This window comes from Lycorma delicatula, chromosome 9 (genome assembly GCF_047948215.1).
Source record: "Lycorma delicatula isolate Av1 chromosome 9, ASM4794821v1, whole genome shotgun sequence".
Classification (NCBI taxonomy): Eukaryota; Metazoa; Arthropoda; class Insecta; order Hemiptera; family Fulgoridae; genus Lycorma; species Lycorma delicatula.
Window position 1 is genome coordinate 8,252,149 of NC_134463.1, and position 23,560 is coordinate 8,275,708.

General features: G+C 27.3%; 1 protein-coding gene across 4 annotated transcripts in view; it reads left to right on the plus strand.

Moving 5' to 3' along the window:
• Nucleotides 1-23,248, plus strand: part of inc (BTB/POZ domain-containing protein inc) — a 59,437-nt gene extending 36,189 nt beyond the window's left edge. For 2 of the 4 annotated variants that reach the window (XM_075374389.1, XM_075374392.1), the window contains 2 exons: nt 19,306-19,479; nt 23,141-23,248. In XM_075374389.1, coding sequence (XP_075230504.1) covers nt 19,306-19,368 — 63 coding nt within the window. In that variant the 3' untranslated portion in view covers nt 19,369-19,479; nt 23,141-23,248. Of the gene's footprint in view, nt 1-4,029; nt 4,373-19,305; nt 19,585-23,140 lie in introns of those variants that run through there. The other 2 variants (XM_075374390.1, XM_075374391.1) reach the window with 2 other exon arrangements.
• Nucleotides 23,249-23,560: the final 312 nt, after the last annotated feature.

The window sequence follows — 23,560 nt, forward strand, 5'->3', positions numbered from 1 at the left end:
TTAAAGTCTTATTCCCATACGCTCTTTATAACATTTCAAATGTTTCTATAAGAGATTTTCCCAGCTTAAACATAAAATTTTCACATTAATTCAGTGCTCATGAAAGTCACTCAACAAAAACACCAAAATAAAATAAATAATCACAAATCAAAATTTTAAATAAACAATAAAAAAATAAATAAATAAATAAATAAAATTAATAAAAAAAGGTAAACAATGCTGTATTTGTTAAATACCCATCTTTTTTTAGTTAAAGTTTTGACTTGTGGAATTTCATTTCTAATTTACTGCAATAAGAATTACATGGTTCATCCAACACTCGACACAAACAGGTTTAGTATAGTGACTGAACAAAATATTACATTGCAGTTTTCAGTGGATAACTATCCAATGTTGCTGCTAGGTCTCAGCATATTAAACAATCTGTAGTAGCAGTGTCTACCACATAATTTAAAATTTGGGAATTTAAAGTTTTATTTAAAGTTTGGGAATTTAATTTAAAGTTTGGGAATTTTATGAACAAATCTAGAATTCTTATAAATTATACAAAACAATAATCACATATATTTTTATTTAAAATTAAAAAACAAAATGAGGAATGCACCATTAAGAATACTAATAGAAGAATACACCTTATTGTATGCTATCAACTAACTCTTGAAAACATTGTAAGGAGTTATAACACAACAGTTGGAATTATACAGAAAAAAACATTTCTAGAAAGATATTGTGTTGTCATTAAATTCTTTGACTGACCATCCTGTTCACATTTTAATTATGTTAAAAAAATAATAAATTTATATACATACAGGTGTCCCAGAAGAAAACCGACATACTTCACAAATGTATTCCTCTTGTAAAGTAATGAAAAAAGTTCACGTAAACAGATGTGTAGAAATACTTCATTAGCAAGTTATGCCTGGCGAAAGATTTTGCCCAGAATTCAGCTTCCCTTGTGAAATGAAGTTGTACTGAAATTTTTAGGATGTTAATTGAGGGGCAAAATTAATGGTTTCCTATGGTTTTTGATTTGAAAAATTACAGAAAATAGGTTCCAGAACTGTATCTCCAGTATTTTTCATGTTATTTGTAGTAAAACTTAAATTGTCTAAAAACTGTTTTTTTAGGTTTGCTATACAATAATTTTGTTAAATGACTAATAAATTCCTAAAATTTATCAAAACTGGTAGAGAATTTAATTCTAAAAATAGAGATTTAAATAATTCCAATAAAAAATCAAATAAACATTTTCAAAAAATCGTATTTTATTGAAGAAGAAACAACAAAAAGTAAATGAAATGACTTACACATTAGAAATGGCCTATTTTTTGTACATTAAAAAAAAAATTATTGTATTTAATTTTGTTTTATTTTTTAAATTTAATTTTCATGCCTTACTGATACTGTTCAAAATGATATTGATTGTTATGCAAATCTAGTGCGACGTATAACATCAAAGGAAACTTTTCTTATAGGTTCACAAACATTCTCAATATGTTCAAAAGCATTTAAAATTCATTTCAATAATTCTTCTTTGGAATTAACTTTTTCTGCATAAACAAGTGCCTCTAAATGACTCCAAAAGTAATAGTCCAAGGGATTTAAATTGAGGATTCTAGGTGGCCAATTAATTGACCCACTTTGATCAACTCATTTGCTCAGAAAACTTAACTTTAAACGCTGTCCAACGTCTTGTGATTAATAAGGTGGTGCACCATCATGTTAGAATGACATTTGCTGCCTTTTTTCAGTAATTATATCTTCTAGCAGAACTGGCAATTAATTTTGTAAAAGATCTTTGTACAGCTTACCAGAAAGGTGATTTTGAAAAATAAATGGTCCAATTAACTGGTCCACAATTATATCACATCATTTACATTTATTGAAAATCAGGTTTGAAAGTTTGACTCTTTTAATTGCATTCGGATTTTCAGTTGGCCATCTGTGACTATTCCTCAAATTCTTTGTCATTTCTTATAAAATTAGATTCATCAGTGAATAAAATAAAGTAATATTTTGATTTTCTTGTACCCATCAACAAAAATTTAATTTTAAAATTCACTGTCATCCGGTTGAAATTTTGAACAGTTTGCAAATGATAAACATAAAAGTTCTCTTTCTTTAGTGTTTTCCAGACTGTACTACGAGCTATGCCTGTTCAATTTGAAATTCGGCAACTGCTGAGTTGACTGCACTGTATCATTCAAATGATATTTTCTTGATCAATTACAGGCTATTCTACAGGACGTTCAATAGAAAAAACAACCATTAGTAAAGATCAATTAGTTTGTAAGTTATTGAAGAGTAAGGAAGACATTTTTTGAGTAGGTATTCTATTCAGAAATCTTCATTCATATCACATATTGAAATCCAGCTATTTCTATTAGTAAAACTCTAAACGAAAACAGTATCTGCATATTCTTGATTTGAAAATTTGAATGGCATCTCACTTTTTTTTTAAATCTGATGTGGACACCACATGACTTCCTTATACAGCTATTAAATTACATATATACATTTAAAAAAAAAAATGAAAAGTGCATCAAATTTTATCTCATTAATAATTTATTGAATTCTAATTTATCATAAAACTTTTTTATAATCGGTGGTTAATAAATTGTTAATAAATTGATTAATAAATCAAACATGAACTTTATTTATACAATTATTAACATGATTACAATTGGTATACATTAACTGTAAATAATTAACTTGTAACATCATTTTTTGTATATGTTAATGATGAATTAAATAGGATGATGAAGTACATCGAACGAGTACTGCAATAGAACTCTACTCGACGATAGTCTATTCAGATAATTATTCTGTACACTTTATACAGGATGCAGCTGCATTGCATTCCATCGTACAGTACATTTCTAAATATTAAGTGATGTAAAGCACACATGGCTATGGAATGCAATGCATCAGGATTTTACTATAACATAACTCCCCCATTCCTAAATAAAACCTGTGGGGTTGATTATCAGGCACAGGTGTGTTTTCCTTTAAATATTTCAATATACAATAACAATTATAATTAATATACAATATAATATTATTACCCAAATCAATATATCACCTGTGATAATATTATTTTTCCTGACCGTTGACAAATTAAGTTTATTTTTTTAAATTTTAACTTATTGATAATTCAGCGTTGCACATATTCAATTCATTTACATCAATAAATTTAGGATACCCGTAACTTTTAATCATATACAGTAGTGGGCTAGAGTATTATTTTACTCAAATACAGTATTTGACAATTATTTGAATTTATGAAATATATCCCTTTTACCACTTTAGTTACACTTACTTTTTCATTTATAATCGTTAACCTTTCTTTCAAAAAATAATACGGTTCTAAATTATAATTTTCAATTAAATAATCGATGTTTTACCAACTCTATTACAGAAACACATTTTTAAAAGCGCATAAAATTTGACTTCACTAATAACTTCTGATTTATTTTTATTTTTCTTATTGAAATTATTTACATCACTGTTTTTATAATTAAATTCTCTGCTAGTTTTGTTAATAAATTTTATGTATTTATTAGTCATTTAACAAAGTTATTATACTGTAAACCTAAAAAATATGTTTTCAGAGAATAAATTTTTCAGATTTACTTCAGATATCATGAAAACTAATGGTGATACAATTCTGGAACCTATTTTATTCCCTTTTTTACGTGAAAAACCATAAGAAACCATTAATTTCACTCCTCAATTAACATCCTAAAAATTTTCCATTTCACCAGGGTAGCTAAATTGCAGACTAAATCTTCCACCAGCCATAACTCATTAACAGAGCATTTCCTGACCCGTGCTTATGTAAACTTAATTTATTATTTTGATGAAAGTAATACACCTGTGAATTAATGTCGGTTTCCTCATGGGAACGTGTTTGTGTACACTACCTGTATCTGATATTTTGAAACCATAGATGTGAAATGTTACTATTTGTTGTCTACGTTATTCACTTATGTGTAAATTATATATGTGTATGTTTTATTGTGATTTTAGGTATTACAGCAAAAAGGGTCTCGGATGTGAGGAGAAGTGATTAATTATAAACTTTTTCTTTTCGGATTGATCTGAGTGATAAATGAAAATTAAAAAAGTAAAAAAATTATGTAGATTTCTACTGCTAATATTCTCTTTTTTAAATATAACAAAGTTTTAAGGTAGCATAACCAATCTGGTTAAGTGTCCTCAAACCTTTTTTTTGTACGTACATATTTAAAAACCTTCAGGTTATAGTATATTACATTATTTTTTTTTTTTTTTTTTTATTACATTAGATTATTATAATATATAATAATGTAAAGTAATGCAATGGTATTAATTTATACTGTAATAAAATGTAAATTATTTATGAATTAATAATTTTTATACAGCTTGGATTTTTTTTTGTTATTATTATATTAAACACTTTTATTTATACTGAACAAATTACTGAAATTAAAATTAGTCTGTAATTAAACACTTTATGAATAATTAAACTTATTTAATTATAATTTATAATCTAATAATTATAATTACATTAATTAAATTAATTCAATGAATAATTAAAGACTTTAATGTTTAATTGTTCATAATTTTTTGTTGCAACTGAAATTTTTATTATTTCTTTTGATAGTTGAAGAAGTAGCAGTAATTTTAACATGATCTTGTTAAGAGAAGTTTATATCTTGATAAAAGATAAAAGGTTTTTTCAGTGTAAATCAATGTTTCTGTAATTCATTATAAATTCACTTGTTATATTTATTTAAAAGTTAACAGATATTTATATAATCAAGAAAAAACACTTTGACTTTCGTAGTGAAAGGAAAATCATTTTATAATTCAGGCATTTTAGATTTAATTCTTATTGCAGTTATTTTTCATATAATGTACGAGCTATTTTGTTAGATTAATTAAAAAATTCAACTTCATAAAAATAATAATAAATTCTAATTTTGTTCTAATCAAACTTAAAAATTTACTTGTTTAAATTTTTTTATGGTAATTTATCATCCTACAATTTGGCAATTTTACATGAAAAAATTTTTTTTTATCTATAAAGATTAAGATTCACGTAATAAAAAGAATATATAAGTAACAATATGTATGTATTATATATATTATGTAATATATTATACATATTGTATATAATATATAAATAATTTATATATATATATATTTATTATTATTATTATTATTATATATATATATATATATTTATTATACTTACAGGCAATAATTTATTGTTGAACTCTTATTATGCCGCCCCTCTACAGCAGTATTTTTTTGGATGTACTTTGAAAGTTTAAAGAATTTGTTTATTTACAAATTACAAATTAACAATATATTTTATATATAAAATGTAAGATATAATTAATTCATTTATTCATTTTAATACTGTATGATTTCAATGTTTAGTAACTAAAAGTACAGTGAAATCTGACTTCAGTATTTTGTTAGCTTAACATCTTTTGTATGATACATTTTGAGGAAGTATCACTGCACAGTCCTACATTTCAATCTATAAACTTATCTAATATCATTAATTGGAAGTATTTTGATTTGCATTCTCAATATTAGAATCAGAAAGAATCTTCAGATCAAAAAAATAAAAAGAAAATAAATTTTTTATTTAATTTTATCTTAAAATTTAATTAAATTTTTTATTTAATTTAATTAGAAATAAACCCTAAAATTTGATCACATTTTCATAATAAATAAAATTACTGTGCACTGAACTGGTACTTTCCAAAAGTATATTTTACTTGTTTTGTCATTAAAACTAAATAAAACATCTTCTTCAATACAGATCTATTACTAGATACAGTGCTGAGTGTAAATGAACATTTAACATACTACAAGAGTAGAAAAAAGTCATGATTTCATAAATGTAAAAAAGATTTTTTATAATGTATAACTGTCTAGTGTGCAAGAATTCAACTAAAATCATCTAAGAACAGCTCAGAACCAACAGAGTTCATAGTATATGGTTATTCATGATATTAGATATGAAAGGCAATGACTTAATGCTGGGTGGTGTAAAAATCACTATCTATTGGATGTTGAATGGAACTAACATATTATTTACCCTGACTAAAATTTGTACTCTAGCTACTTTCTCTTCATCAGCATATCACTTGGTATTGTGAAACACTGAAACATGATTTTATTTATGTGTGGTTTGAATTTATTTCTTATACAATAAGTATGATGCATTTTATTTCATGATGTGTGATTTATCTTTCATTACTCTCCAAAAGATAAAATCCATAAGCTCAGTGTTTTAATGACATTTCTATGGAACCTATCGTCCGAAGGCTTAATTAATATAATTAATAACATATTTTAATTGCTAAAATAATTTTTTTTAAAACTGCAGTCTACAGTCAGGACTAACTTTCATGAAATCTATTAGCCTTTGTACATAATATTTAAATTATTTGTGGTATAGAATTCTTTGTACTGAGCATTTGTAAATCTCTTACCAATTTTTTTCAGACTAATGACTTCCTCTAAATTAGTTAATCTGTTTTCTTCACTTTATACAGTTTTAGACATACTTTTCTTGGACAGAACAGAGCCATTCTCCCCAAACTTATTGTAGATTTCCTTACATATCTGTAGAACTGAATGAAAATGATTATTCCACTTAATTGTTGCATTAAAACAACTTGACCAGTTTTTTAAGACAAAAATTTGTTCATTTTTTCTATTATTTTACAGTAAAGAACAAACATCAATGTAAATTGCGTTTGAATTGTGATCAAACAATTTTAATGCCTAGTGGTAAATCCAAGAAATGAAATTGCTGGACCATCAAAAACTTTAGCAATAAAAACTAATAACAGTTTTAAACCAGTACAAATTTTCAGTAGGTAGTGATTTTTGAACTCTTGATAAAGAGATCTACTAAGAAATATTGTCTAGCTTTGGCATGGTAGTGTTAAATTGTGTATTATTGAATTAAAATATATTTTTGGTCAAGAAGTCAAGTTCTATGAATTGTTTATCTTGTCCAAAATATTTGTATGCGATTCTTACTTCAATATTTTTTTATCGTTGTCATTATTTAGTTGTTATAGTTTTTGTAAAAAGCAAATTTACAACTATATATCTTAGTTATTTTATATTATATTTTTTTCATTATAGTTATGCTTATGTAGCTTTTTTAAATACTAAATAAAAATTAAAAAAAAAATTTATATAATTATATATTTCAAAACAATCCATATATATATGTTATATATTTAATTATAAAATGTTGTATTATTTATTATATTTAAATTGTATGTATACTTCCTTTTTTATGGTATGTATTCATTATAATTAGTAGTTGCCAAGAAATATCTGTAATATATTATAGATTATACATTTTTTATACAGTAAAAAGGTTCCAGGGCTGGTTAAATGAAAAAAAATTCTCTTAACAGTTTATTAGTTAACAGTTATTCCAACAATTGTTTAATTTTTTTCAAAAATAATTTATGGAATTCTTTGTCATAAAAAGGTTAGTATGTCCTTTAAGGACTTCAATTTTCAGTCATAAGCGCAAAAAATTTATGTGAAATATAAACATCTTATTTTTCGTACCCCTGTTTACTGGACTTAACAGATCCATTTTTACCTTTTGTTTTTTGTATGTGGATTATTTTCAATATTAACAATAAAAACAATAAAAAAGTGATAATATTAGTCAACTTGTGTGGAATTCTGCATCATCAGTTGGTACACAAAGTGCAGAAGTATATTCCACAAGTCAGCTGTTTGTATTAGGTTTTTTTTACATTTTATCTATTACTGTGTTTTGGTGGTTGGTTAAGTTGTTAATATTGAATATAATTAGCACAGTGGTCAATATGTTGATGAACTATTTGAATGGTTTATTATATATATGTGTGTTTGTTTAAAAAAAAAATATATATATATACACATACATGTTAGTATATAAAATATAGACTGTACATATTATACGTAAAAGTACTAAACATAATTTAAAAGAATATTTCATGCATTCTGTTTGTGAGAGCATTATTCTCATGATATTATAGTATAACTAATTTTTTATGAATTTTTGGCATTCTTCTAAATGATGTCCATTTTAAAATAGTATTGTGAAAGTCATTTATTTTACTAAAAAATCAGAACTTTCTATTCTGTAACATTCTGAATAACATTTTTATTCTGTTAACTATTACTGAATTGTCTCGCCAAACGTTAGAATTAATTTCAAACAGTTGTAAATTAAATTGTCTATGCAAGTTTTTCTTTTATTCTCCTTTTTTCCTCTTGGATGTTACCTAATACTGTTTTTTATTTCTTTTTTCAACGTTAAAATAACAACAATGCATTTTATTACATATTAAATTTTCAGCTCTCTGTCTTCATCCCTTCTCAAGGTATAAGCTATTCTAGGCTAATGGAAAGGGGGAACCAAAAGGGATATATTCATCTATATTAGGAGCTTCTATGTCAAGAACAAGGGAAACGTTAAGAGGAGGGAGAACTTTTCAGGCTGTAATTGTTATTTATCAGTAATATTCTCACAACCATGAGGATAACAAACACACAGGGGTTTATATGGGAATTGGCTAGACAGCAAGTGTGAGCAAAACGAGCTTTGACTGGCTAGTTAATGTATAACTTTTAAAATCTTTTTAAATAAACGTTAACTAAAATCAGCTTTGTTAAGTTGATAGCATATTTTGTAACTGTACAGTTTCTGCATAATTATATTATTTTTTCATGAAATTAATATTTATTATCATAGAATTACATTTAAAAATTGGTAGTAGTATATTTAAATTTATGAAATCTTTTATTAACTTCGTTGCCACACATTTTGAAAGACTATCAAAGATGTGTTAGTAAATCTAGAATTTAAAAAAATGCTGTTATAGTTAGCATAAACTGTATAGCAATCAGTCCTAGAACCTTTTGGCTATATCTCATAGGTTTTAGACATTTCTAGATTTTATTTATAAAAAAGACTTCATTTTTAATACCAAATTTGTTAATATTTTAATGAAAATGTATAATCTTGCCTATAAAAATTGTTCTTTTTTTATTTATGTAAATGTGATTAATTTTATTGTTAAATATATTTTTTCTTTTAAATCGGTTTTTGTTTTTATCAAAATTTGATTTTTTGGTTTTGCAAAAGATGCACTTCTTGAATGATAGATTTTTTTTGTAATATATCTCAGGAAAATTAAAATCATCTAAATGTAAGTTCATCAAAATGTTTATAATGTATTCAAAAATGATTAGTTTAGCTTTTTTTAATATTTGTATAAGAAATATGTCATCAGTGAGTGAATGTATATAGTATACAGCAGTTTGGCAAAACTGATCTAGAATTTTTTCAAAGCCTTACAAGACTAGCATTAATCTGTGTGTTTCATGTTGTAGTGTTTGAGACAGCATGCTGATAGTTGAAAAATAGTTGAATCATTAGTGTGTACATGTCAATTTAAATTAATGTGTCCTAATAGTAGCTTGAAAAATTATATTCATTAAGTAAATATTATTTTTATTTTATATGGATACAGAAGTATGTTGAAGCAGCTTGTGGTAACATATTTTTTCTGAGTAGCAATTGTCGCCACCAATTTTTAAGCCTTGTTATGAAATGAGAAGTTTGATTTGATGTTTCTGTTAAACATAAACAATAATAAAGAAAACATTATATTGAAAAGTTATAATTCTATTAAGGAAAAATTACTGAGAATAGGAAAATGGATATTTTATTTTTTTGTAGAAGCTTTTGTTGTGACCAATAATGTTATTCTCTTAGAGGAAGACTTCTTTATTATGTATTTATTATACTTGCATTAACAAGTTGCGGATTTAAAAAAAATGTGATATTAAAAAGTCAAAGGAATTTTTTTCATGGCTTGCCAGCATTCAATGTGTCTACCAAGGAATATTCCTTGGCTATCTACGTTTTAGATAATCTTGCATTCTCTGCCATGACTCTATTATTCCCTATTCTACAGCTTTTCAAACTACTGCATCGTACCTGTTGTTTTGTCTTCATAAATACATGTTTTCTTTCTTTTTTTTTTAAAGCCTTCAGATCAGTTTGAGTACATGCTGATTACACATAGTATTGTGTTAATCACTGTATGACAGGACCTACCAACCAAATTTTATTCATTATCCCATCTGTATGCAACATATAACTGTACCAGTTTCCAAAAGCCATATAATATATGTAGAACAAAGAAATTTATTCCCCAATACCTGTCAATAACCTAATAACTTCCTAAATGAATTAATTCTTTTTTAATAATCATCTATGAATAGAATTAAAATTAAACTTTTCCTGTATTAGATTTACATTTGTTGTTGACCACATCTAATGTTTTAATTATACAGCTTAACTAATGGTTGTCTTAATTAGACCAGAATACCATGTGATGACATCACAGACTTTGTAGTATTAAATATCTATCTGTGTAATAAACCATAACTCTATAATCATCCCCAATCAGTAGAAATGCACTTCTACTTATGACTTGTAGGAAGATGTAATTGAAAAAAAAAATGTATGAAGCAGGACAACCCAATACTTACTCATGAAACAGCTGTTTTCTAAGATTATTTTCCTTTATATCAAATAGATGTTCATTTTCCTAATCTTCACTTTGCAATTTCTAATATTATTACAGCCATTAGTCACTGAATGAATCACCAATGTTCAGAAATATTCCCATAGTGTAAAAGAGGTGGCTTTGTGTACCAATCTGAAGGATATTAAAAGAATAACTGTTTACATATCATATTTATTAATAGTTTCAGTCATTATATTAATAATTTCAGTCACTGTGATTATAAAGTTATGGATATTACTATCTGACAGTTTCTTATTAAACAAGTGAATTTTCGATAATTCAGAATCATTATGGATCGTGCTGGCGCATGCTTTGAAGACATTAATCAGGAAAATTATAGTAACAGATTATGTTTAATTATATAGCAAGGCAGTATTACTATAGTAGTAAAAGGTTTTCCTTTCTATTAAATTACATTCTTTCTTTTCCTTCACAATCTTGAAGGAATTTAAACTTGTATTGTAGAATATGGCATCAATACTTGATTCTAATTGTGACTAGGTGATAAAGTTATTTAATTTAGCCTTGACAAAATTTATTAGTATTGAAAGTTAATTAATTTCTTAAAAAAGAAATTACAGTTCTGCCATGAAATATTTTAATTAAATTGGTGCATAAAATACAGTTTAGTGGTTGAAAAGATATTATTATGATTCCCAGTGTAATTAATGTGATAAAAAATTTAAAAAAAAAAAACATATTTTTAAATGTATTGTAAATGATAAAGATGCTACAGTTGGCTAGTGAGAAATATTGACAATTATTTTTCCTTAATTTAAAAAAAAATAATATCTTTTGTCAGAATATAAACTCATCAATTCAGACTTTGATAATGTGAATTTCAAGCAGTTAGAACTGATCTATTCCTTGTCATAGAAAATTTATTTTAATTTTGATTAAAAAAAATGAATAAAAATAGGTGTAGATTAATAAAGTCAGTATTCTGATATAAACCCACCAGGTTGGTCTAGTGGTTAACACGTCTTCCCAAATCAGCTGATTTGGAAGTCGAGAGTTACAGCGTTCAAGTCCTAGTATTTTTACACGCCAGTTATTTTTACACGGATTTGAATACTAGATCGTGGATACCGGTGTTCTTTGGTGGTTCGGTTTCAATTAACCACACATCTCAGGAATGGTCGAACTGAGAATGTACAAGACTGCACTTCATTTACACTCATACATATCATCCTCAGAAGAATTATCTAAACGGTAGTTACCGGAGGCTAAACAGGAAAAAAAAGTATTCTGATATGTTATTACTCATTTTTAATGCATATATATTGTATTTTCTGAAAATAACTCATTTACTTCTGTACAAATGTTTACTGCTGTGTTTGAAATGTTTACTACCGGATTACTATAAACTGAAGATGAATAAATTAAAACTAATAAAAATAAGTTTTACTTTAAATTGTACATAATACAAAGCGAAGTAGCTTTTCTGATAAAGAAATTATTCATTCAAAATATCACATAGGTAACTAACTGCCTGATATTAATATAATAATAAAATTTTTTGAAGTTGTTCAGCTTCTTCATGATTTTTTGTAGTTTAAATTTTCCAAGAACTCTCATTTTTTGTATTTAGTTATTTAATGAACCCACAAAATTATAGTGCTCCAGAGGAATACTACAGGAATGTTAATAACAATTTTTATATAAAAATGATTGCTAATAGTCTATAGAGATATTCTGTGTCTAATGTTGTCCCTTGCTTGTTTGCTTTTGGGTTCATGATATGTTAAAATGTCAATTCATTACTCATGAGCAGTTTAAAAACTTCACTTATATACACTGATCTAGAAAAGAGATTGTTATAACTGAAACAAGCAATTAAATTTATTCAGAAATTTTAAGGTTAAGTTGAAAAAAATAGTTATCTTGTTAAATTTATTGGATTTTTTTTTAGAATTAGTAACTGCTGTTTACTTTGCCCCATAATTCCATAATTGTAAAAATAAAATTTTTTTTAAAAAACCATTTTTATGTATTTAATATTATTATTTATTTTTATGTATTCTGTGTTTGGAACCGTATAGTTCTGTATAAGACAACTTTCACTAATCGGAAGAGAAATCCGAAATAAATAATTCATTAATGCTGGTTAAAATTTCATTGTGATTTTGATATAAAATATTTACGTTGCAATATATAATTTATTAAGTTCTCTTGTTACTTTACTTCACATTCAGAGAATACTTATGTTTCATTGTTATTTTTTTATTGTTGATATTTTTTTATTATTTCCTTTTTTGAATTAAATTTACATATTTTTTTTAAATTTAAATTTCTAATGAACAGCTTGAAAATTAACAATAATATTTTTACTGCAATGTAGTGGAATGATCTCAAGAAAAATTATAATTATTATTTATTTTATAGTAATTACAGGCCTATGTCTAGTTATAGCTACCATTGATTTTTTTTAATATTAAAAAAAATTAGAGTTAAATGTCTTTTTTAACTAATGTCTTAATTAATTATACATTAACCTGATTCATTAAATACTGCAAAATATTCATTTTTATCTTTAGTTTTAGTAGACCTGTCCATGTTTGTGCCTTATTCAGTACAAAGCATATTATGGAAAATTCAGAAATAATGAGCATATAAATATAATTTTTCCCCTACAGTGAATATATATATTTATTGCATTGTTTCACTACAAAAAAGAGAACATCAATTGTTTACACATAACACGGTCAGTATTAGCCTTTTATATAAATGTGATACGCCTATAAAGCAGGAGTCCCAAAAAGAACTGTTCTCTCTTTCTCTGAAAGCGATGATATTTATTGTACAGAAATGTTACTTTTACTGCTAAACATTATCTCTGTATCGCCAGTATGGTGATATGCCGCAGTATGTCTGGATCATTGAAGAAACAAACTGGAAAATTACTTATTATAAAATGTTATCGGTTAATTTAGATGCATTGAATGTTAGGTCTGCTTCATGCAGTAAACTTTTGCCAGTTTTTAATGGCCTTCACTTTTATCATTTCTACCTTGTAACACAAAATCTAATGACCGATTGATATGTTGGCATTACAATCGTGGCCAGTAGCTAATCTAATCAATCAAACCAAAGACTTTGTTGGATGAGTGGGAATATTTCCTGGGTATTGTTGCAATAAATCTTAACATCTTATCATTTAACACTCTGATTAATCTTTCATCATTAGTAAGTATTATCTTAGTGCAGATTAACTTTTTAATTGATGAAAACTGTACTGGTTGAACACTAATCATCAAAAAATTAGCACAACTTTTTTTACAAGAAAAAAATCAACAGCCTTCTTACCTTTTATCCCAAAGTAAAAAAAAAAAAAACTACAAAAATATTTCATTGCCAAACAGTGCCAAATCAACATTCTTATTTTTATATCACCTTAAATAAATACATGAATGGCTAAATCTATTGCAGCCTTTGAATCATAAGTGATAACACCTTTATGGAATAGATTGCACTGGGATTTTTTTTTGTCGCAAAAAAAAATTAATAAATTGCATTATTTGTTTAATTCAACCAGCCCCTCTAAAAAAAAACACCTAATGATATTTTTACTATTTTGGATATATTTTCAAAACTGCAATTATTTGTTTTATATTTTAAAAAGTATTTGCAGTTTTGGCTATTTACAGAGAAAATTAGAATATTTTTTGGAGCTGCTTATTTATTTTATTTTTCTGTTGACCTTTAATTTTATAAGGAACATCCTACAGTTTTTCTCATTGTATTTATTAAGAGTTTTTTTTTAAAGTGAAAAAGTTCTGACTAGTGCAAATTCTTTCTATAAACGATTAACAATAAAGCAAATTAGGTGCTCTGTGTTTAGTAACATTAGGTTTGATTGAAAGCTACTAGATTGTTTTGTATACTTGATATTAATTTTACTTCATTTGAATATATTACGTTTAAATTAAAATAAGAATATTAATATTCAAATGAAAATGTCAATTTTTTTTAACTATTTACTAAACATTACATTTTTAAGAATATATTCAGATTATACTTTAATCATTCGTGTGAATGAAGTAAATATTAGATTATTATTTATAGTTTATCTAATTTTAAATTATCTGACAAAAATTTGTATTTGTTTTTTAGATATGTTTATTCAAATATTCTCTATAAAATAAGCCAAAAACTTCATAAAGTATTATTTATATTTTAGTTATTTGTTTTTCTTGTTTTCTTAGGTGAAAATGATTTTGTTTTCAAATTTTTGAAAAAGAAAGACTAGTTTTAGAAAGGATTACACTGATAATTTATGAATACTTCCTTTATAAAAAGCAAATATTAGTTTGTTTAGAGTGAATGATATATATATATATATATATGTAAGAGGCAAAAGAGTGTTATTTTGTCTGTTTGTATTGTTATTTATCACTGTGATGTCTTCTAAAAGCTGGTAACATGGACTTTTACAATTTCTGCTAAATATCAAGTAGCTGATAAAATGTGATTTTAGAAAACAATTTCTAGTTATTGATGTTCTTCTTTAATTTAAAATAACTTTGTGTTTTCAAATCTAATGTATATTTTTATTTATTTATTTATTTGTTTGTAATAAATTAGTTCATAAAATAAGCTATAATTTGTATCCTTGATTTAATTTTGTTATAAATAGATGATGTACATGTGTGTTTGCATTTTTTTTAATTGGATTGTTATTTTTTAGAGAAAACTTTAATATATTTTAAATGTCAGTAATAAATAATTTTGTTATATGTATTAAAAAAAAAAGACAATTATTAAGTCTTAATAGCGTTGTATTATAGTTCTAATTTAATATAACCTTTTATAAGTATATGTATTTGAATATTATAAGTTGCTTGTAAATTTTATAGCGTATTGAAATAATAATTTTGTTTTTTGATACAAGATTGGAAACATTGCTACAACTTTTTAAAGAAAAAAGAGATTTATATTGTTAATGCAGTTCTTTTGCATCATCTTGGCCCTCTTCACATTTTGTAGCTTAAAAATATCTAATTTATATTATCAGCATATTATGTTTTTGCACTTTTATTTAGTTTAAAAATTCTTGTAACTAGCTTGTCTATCCATGGGCTCTGCCCCCCCCCCCTCCAGCATTGTTTTCAGTATGCTTGTGAGAATAATAGTGATAAACAACAATTAAAGCCTGTTCAATTTATAAAAATTATCAGTGTATTGTAATTTCTTCAGAGTAACAGTTTAACCAAAACTTACAAGTGATCTGAAGTATGTGGGTTGGCACCCGTCTTAAAAATAGTAACCAGAGGCAGGTGCAGCCAGTTTGCGCACACAGTAACAGTGACAGTGTTTGTCAAAGCACTGCACCATACACCGTCGCACCTTTAAAAATATTTTTCTCAATAACTGAAAGAGATATCAAAAAAAGGACAGTCTATTTTTTAGAAAATTAAATTTAAAACATTGCAAGTGATCTCTGAATTTGATTTGATTAATGGTTTGGCGCTAGTGAAATTGAATATCAGCAAGGAACATAATCTAGTTGTTACATCAAGCCATTAAAACAACTACCATCTTGAATAAATAAAACGTTTTGAAGTCCTATGTTCTTTCCAGGTATAAGGACAATGTTCATGCAAAATTTCAGTCCAATCGATTTGAGTAGTTTATGCATGAAAAAGTAACAAAGATTCAGACACAACTAGATATTCTGATCACAGCAGACCTATGTTTAATCAGCATGACCGACATCAAACTGCATTGGTGCTATTCTTGTTTGTATTTATATTTAATAATATTAATAACAAAGGTTCCTTCATAAGTGAGTTTTGCTTATCCATGATCATATAATTTATAAAATGATAACATGCGTTTGTAAAATTCTATTTAAAGTTTTCAATATATTTTAATTGGTTTTTATATATAGTTATGTTAGACAGGGCTCATTAACATTAGAATGGGATTTCATGTGTTTTCCATCATGGAGTTAATCCACTCCATTTTATTCATTTTTTTAATGTTTGAATGGATTTTCTTTGTAGGTTAATAAAAAATTGATATTTGTATAATCTAAACTTTTTTTTTTCTTTACACTATCTCTTCTAATTTCGTAATAGTTGTGATATATATTAAGACACTTGATATAGAGAAGATACCAATTAGAATTGCTTTCTCTGATAATGATTTTCACTCTTATCTTATCTTGCATATTTATTATTAAATAGCCACTACATTTTGGTGGTATTGCAAAGTTACGTGCAATAATATATTCAGGTTAATAAAAAAATTTAGTCTTTTAGCCTGATGTGGGATGCTTTTTATTTTTGAAAATGAGTTTGCAATATTTTTTTTTTTAAATATCACGTGAATATTATGTCAGTCACATACTAAAATCTATTTATGGCAACCAATATGCAGTTTTTTTTATTAAATTTGGACAGGAAAAGAGAAACAAGTTTGATGTAGGTTCAGTTAATAAAATTGCATCGACAAACCTGAGCCAGATACATCAGAATATTAAAGCTACTTTCTACTTTGTGATAATAAAGTAATTCTTTGAAGTTAATTTAATTTTTTACTTGTATCTTAAAACAGCATTTGATGGAAGAAAAAATTTTGATCCATATTGTAGTTACTCTAATCGCATATGTTAAATTGTATTTTCTAGTTATTATTAAGTTATAGGAAATGTTATTAAAGGGTCAAGACAGTGTGAAGTACTTTTATTTACATCAAATAAATCTTTGATATCATTAAAAAAAATAATAATAAACCTGCCAATTATTATTTATTAGGGGTTTAAACCCTCCTCTAAAGTAATATTTTTTGCCATTAAAAATTTACTAAATTTTAAATTTGTGATAAAAATTTATCATTTATTTTTTTTAATAATTAGTGTAAATACTGCACAGAAATTACGATTAAAATTGCTTGCCAGTTGAGTATACAGTATAGTTATCATGTTCCTAACTTTTTTTTAAGGTTAATTGTACAAATAATTTTGAATATTTAACTTCATGATTTATATGTTAGTGATTTTCATAAATCATGTAAATTTTCTATAACTCAAAAAAGTTGTCTTAAAAAATACATTTTTTTTTGTTTAATTTTTATATTGTTATAGGAGGATCTATAAACCACTACCCTTTGTATGAGTAGTAAAAAAAAAAAAAATATATAACATATATTATTCTCAATTTTTTGTATGATCCATAATTTAACTAGGCAATAGAGCAACACTAGTTTTTTTTATGTGCATGGGAGAGAGGTAGTCAGTCAGTTTTACAAAGACTGTACAACCGCTGTTATATAAATAAGTTTGCATGTATATAAATAAGTTAAACAAATATATCATAGATTATCAAAATTATTATTTATGTAAAATATATTTATGCCATATTGTTATTTTTTATTTAGTTTAATTGATGGTAAATAATTTCAATTTCTGCTAAAATATTTATTATAATCAGAATATTATTTGCACAATATTAAATGTATGCATATCTTTGTATATTTATAAATACAATGATTTTAAAATATGCAGGAGTAAAGCCTCTGAATCCAAAAAAAAAAATTATAAATATTTGTTGAAAAATGACTTAAGTATATTTAAAGACATGAAAGGAAAAATGCAGTCTTTATTCAATAAAAATTACAAGCATAACATTATGCTTGAAATCTGAATAATGTAACATAAATAATTAAGTAAATTTTACTTTTTTTTTTAATTTTCAGAAGCATTATTCAACATTCTTACATTTCAGAAGTCATTAATATTGGTATATAATTGTTAAGTAATATATGTATATTTTATAAAATTTCTTTCAAATGCCGTGTCTAAATAAGATGATTGTTCTCATGTAGTTGACAAAGAATGATTAAATTTTAGAGTTGGAAAGTACAATGACATAAACATGCATTTGACTTCTGGTATAAATGCCTCTAAAATTCCAACGATACATGATTAAATATTAAATGCTTAATTTTACATCTTCTTTATGATCTGTTGTTATTACATGAATTTTGTTTTAATTTGTGCGGCGTATAAAAACTGGTAAAAAATCATATTCTGCTCAGTGAAATTGCTACTAATTTTTTCATAACCATTATTTATTGTTTCAAACTGTTAATAACTAAATGTGTCAAATAAATATTCTCTTTCATTTTCATTACAGAAGTTTGTAACTTGGAAATAACTGTTTAATTATGTCAACTACAAAGTCATGTTGTATAAAATATTGCATCAAATTTAATCTTTATTGTCAAGAGGATATATCTACATAATTTTATTTGAATTTTTATTATAAAATGTTTACATCTGTACTTTCAAAGGTTTTTCAGAATTAGTAGAAATCTGCTGCAAGACTAATTTGTATTTTTTTCTATGATTTATATTTGTCAAAATTCACTCAGTGGTTTAATGATGTAGTCATTTATTTATTTTTTTAATAAAGAAAAAATAAAAGTTAATTTGATATATATGTAATTGTTGAATGTGTGCATTTTACAAGATATTAAAAATTTCTTAATTTTTAAAATATTTCATAATTCAATACTAATTTTGTGAGAACAATAAACTTTTTACTTGATTTATGATTTCTTCTTATTTTATCCTTATGTGAATAAATCATGAACATATTCAATCTTTTGATGTTATTTCTAGAAAAAAATCCACACTTTAGAAGGTAATTAATTCAATTTGGATTGTTTGGTTAAATAGGTACTTGGTAGAGATACTTTCTTTGAAAGCAATTGCAGAATATCTCCTTGTTTGATGGACTAGACATTCTTCTGTACAGCAGGGGACGTTTACCTCATTAAAGAAGATAACAGGAATCCACTTCACACCTCTTAGAAAATTCTGGAGATTGTGTTCCTTTTAATTGGTTTAGTAGTAAGTACATGGTTTGATGAAAAAATTGTAATTTTTTACAATTTTAACATGTAATTTTTTTTGTGTATTTCTATGTTCTTGAAAATAAACCTCGCCAGGTAGAACTTGCTACCAAATCTGATTACTAGACTCACCAAAATGTAGAATTTTATATCTAAAATGACAAACTCTTTAATCCTTTATAATGAAGTATTAAGAATTGCTAAACACGCTTGGTTCTGAAAAATAGAATTTAGTTATATATGTAGATTGATATTCAGCAGAGGTACTACATAAAAAAAAAATTTTTTTTATCACGTGCACATTTTTAACACCAAAAATTTAATGTAGTACTGTATTACACTACTACATTATTTTTTTTAGAAATTTTTCTTTTCTTTTTCCCTAATAAACTAGTTTAAATAATAAATAAAAATTTTAATTTTACTAGGATATTTTGAGAATATAATTAACAATTTTTGCAGTAAGCCCAATTTTCTTTGGTATAAAACTTTTTCTGAAACTGTGATATTAGAAATTTACATAGTGCACCAATAGCATATCATTTAAAACCAATTAAAGGAATAAAAAATAATTTTCCTTTAACTGAATTTGAAATGAACTGCACTATTATAGGACAACTGTTTAGATGTCAGCAGTAGATGCAGTTTTCAGAATGATGAAGGTCCCAACCAACATTAAGAAATTGGTTTTGTTTTATTTACGTACATACTTCCTCAATTTATATAGTAGAAACCCAGTTATATAGACTTGATGGAACCATACTTTGTCCAGATAAGAAAAATCTTTTTTTTCCTATTCCTTACCCCTGGTACCGGTCTCGCTTTGAAAAAAGCACTACACGTTCCCAGGGGGTGCCTTTGCCTCTTATTTCACCAGGCAGCTCTGCTGGGCCCAGCTAAAAAACAAGTCTCCAGCATCGCTACCCAGCCAGCCAGGACTGGGTCTTTACACCTTACTAATTATTTTTTTTATCCCTGACCTATCCTCCCCTGAAGTCCTTGCCCAATCACCGGGAGTGGGATACCTCAGCATCCCACCCCAGGGATGGGTGGACAGGCTGTCCACCTATCCCCTACTCTTACACCCCAATATCCTGTTCATCAGTGTCATCTTTCACCTCTTCCTGAGCTTTTTTTCCTCATGATGTTAATGAGTATCTTGCTAATGTTGTTCCAGTTTCGCCTCCACTAAATTCTCAGGTGTCAAAACACCAATAATGGCAATCATGCCTCACCCCTTCCCATCTGACACGGTGGAACACTGTATGTATGCTCCACTGTGTCACTGCTCACAGTACAAACAAGCATCTGACCTCCTTCTTTTCTGCTCATAAAGATAGTTATTAAAAGAACCATGGCCATATAACACTTGGGTGATTTCAAATGCTAACTCACCATATCTTCTCAACAGTCATGGCCCAATCTGCGGAATAAGATGCTTGGTTCACCTCCTGTTTGATAATCTGTCCCACCTAACCTGTCACTTTTCAAGAGTTTCCCTTTTTGCCTGGCTCTTTGGCACATCCAAAGATCTCGCCACAACCTCCTCTGTGACTAGATTTAATGGCGGTAAAGCCAAAATCACCAAGACTGCCTCTGTTGAGACTGTTCTATATGCCCGGGAGACTCCAATCACAAGTGTTCGCTGGAAAGTCAAAATCTTAGTCCTGACCACCTGCGTTCCCAAGTCCCTACTCCAGGCAGGAACTGCATAAAGGATGACGGACCTAGCCACCGCCACCAACACTCTTCATTTTGACGAGGTAGGTCCTCCAATCCTTCCCATCAATCTTGAGACAGCAGCTACTGTCTTACTACCCTTACTGGCAGCCTTGACTATGTGAGGGTGAAAACTTCCTTTGTTGTCGAGCCAGACTCCAAGATACTTTACCTTTGGCACAGGCAGAATGTCGAAGCTGTGAGTGTTATTCTATCCATTCTCCTTCTCCCTGCCATGACAATAAGCTATGTCTTCTCCACAGCAAGGGAGAGGCTCCTCAACCTCGACTACTCCTCTGCCATATCAATGGCCCTATTCATTTTCGACATGACCTCCTCTTCCGTCTTGGCGTTAACAACTAGCGAAAGATCATCTGCAAATCCAGTTGGATACACACCATCCAGGTACTCCAACCGCAAAAGCCCGTCATAGGCGATGTTCCACAACGGACCCCTGGGGCACTTCTGCCTCCATCTGTACCTCTAACGGAACTCCTTCCACACATGCAATCACAGATCTACCATAGAAATAACCCTGCACTAACCGTAGGACATATGGTCTCACTCTTTGCTTAAGCTCCTGGAGGACCTACCTGAACAGCAGCAAGTTGAAGGCATTGGATACAACACTATCGCTGGGATGGCTCTTGTCCTCCAGGTTCCGCTGGCCATCTGGTCTAACAGATACAACCCTATTCAAGGCATCAGTGGTGATACACCCCTTATGAAAATCACCCAGCTCAAAGAAAATCACTAAGTGTCTCTTCATGAAGTACTTCCCAAAGTCCTATCACGGCCGTCAATTGTGGCGAGACAAAAGTAACATCTATATAAGAGGTCCCTCTGCTCTGAACCAAAGTCGGGAACTCACCATTATTGAGGCAAGCGAGGCCCAACTTGGCCATCACTTACTCAAGGTATCTTCCCCTCGTATCAATGGTATTGCCTCCCCACATCACATTCTTAGAACTGAAATCGCCCACAATCACAATATCTTTACGATTACGATGAGATAAGTAAAATCTGGGACATCCAAATATTACATTAAATGACTTAATAAGTTTTTATCTATAGTTATATTATTTAACTTTGTTAAATCATTAATATTATTTAAAGATCTCACAAAGTTTTTAATCCTCACAAACCAAAGTGCCTTTTAAAAAATATATTTGTATCTAATATAGTAGCCAAAATATTAAAATTCATTAAAAATGGTATTTAATTCCAAAATAAATATGGCATTGGCCTCTAATTAACAATTTTAGAAAAACGTACGTTTTAAACAATCTGTTATTTTTTTCATTAAGCTACATTTATATTTATTTATTTATAATTATTTTGTGTCATTTACGTACTGTTGGTTAACTACAACCAGGAGCCATTTGTAAAACTGAGGACCTACATGAGAAAGTCATCCATGAAATGTAACCATCATTGAAACTGCACAAAATTTGAATCCAAATGTTGCCTCACTATACTTCCGTGAAGTTTGTCCTGTACATTTTGTGTTTCTCTACTGTTTTGATGTTTTTCACATTTGGATTCACTTTGTGTTTACATCACAGCTTATAATACCAAGTTATGCCTTTGGTTTGAATCTGAAGTGCTGGAATTCAACTGTTATAATTTTGTGCTAAATTTGCTCACAATGAATCAAAAAATAACAAATCCCTACATCTGATGGTTTCGCAGCACCATTATTGGTCCAAGGAACTTGTGAAATAATCAACAGCAAGCTTTCACAAGTTTAAGTTCCTTTGAATAATTCCTGAAAAACTGCATTGTATGGTACAAACTTCTAATTTAAACTGGTCCTTCTAATTTACTATTCATTGAAAAAATTACATTGGTCCAAACAGGTTATAATTTTATAACAGATATGTTAATTTGTTATAATAGATATTATTAGTGTTGCAAGTTGAAACCTTTTCCTTTTACAGCTTGAAAAGCTGACAGTTTGGTAGCTGTGTGATGGGTCACTTTTTGGCAAAAATTCATCTGTAGATTATGTTGTCATAAAGGATATTTCTTGGTGTTCTTGAAGGTAAGTAACTTACAATCAGTTTATTTTAGATTTTATTATTATTCTTACACATACCATTGGTGTTACTCAACTGTACTTGGGGAGGTTGACTTGTTTTGGTAGATTTTCCCATAACCACAAAGGCTCTAAAGATTTTCACATAGTAATTATCGCGATTTGTTTCAGTTGTGTGAAAAATTTATTTTATTTCTGCATCAAAATGTTTTCACATAATTTCTTTTTGTTTCAAGCCAAAATTGGTTAAAAATTATCAAATGTAAAATGAAAAAGTTTCAAAAAAAAATATTCATTTTCTATTTGCCTTTTTGGCAGTAAA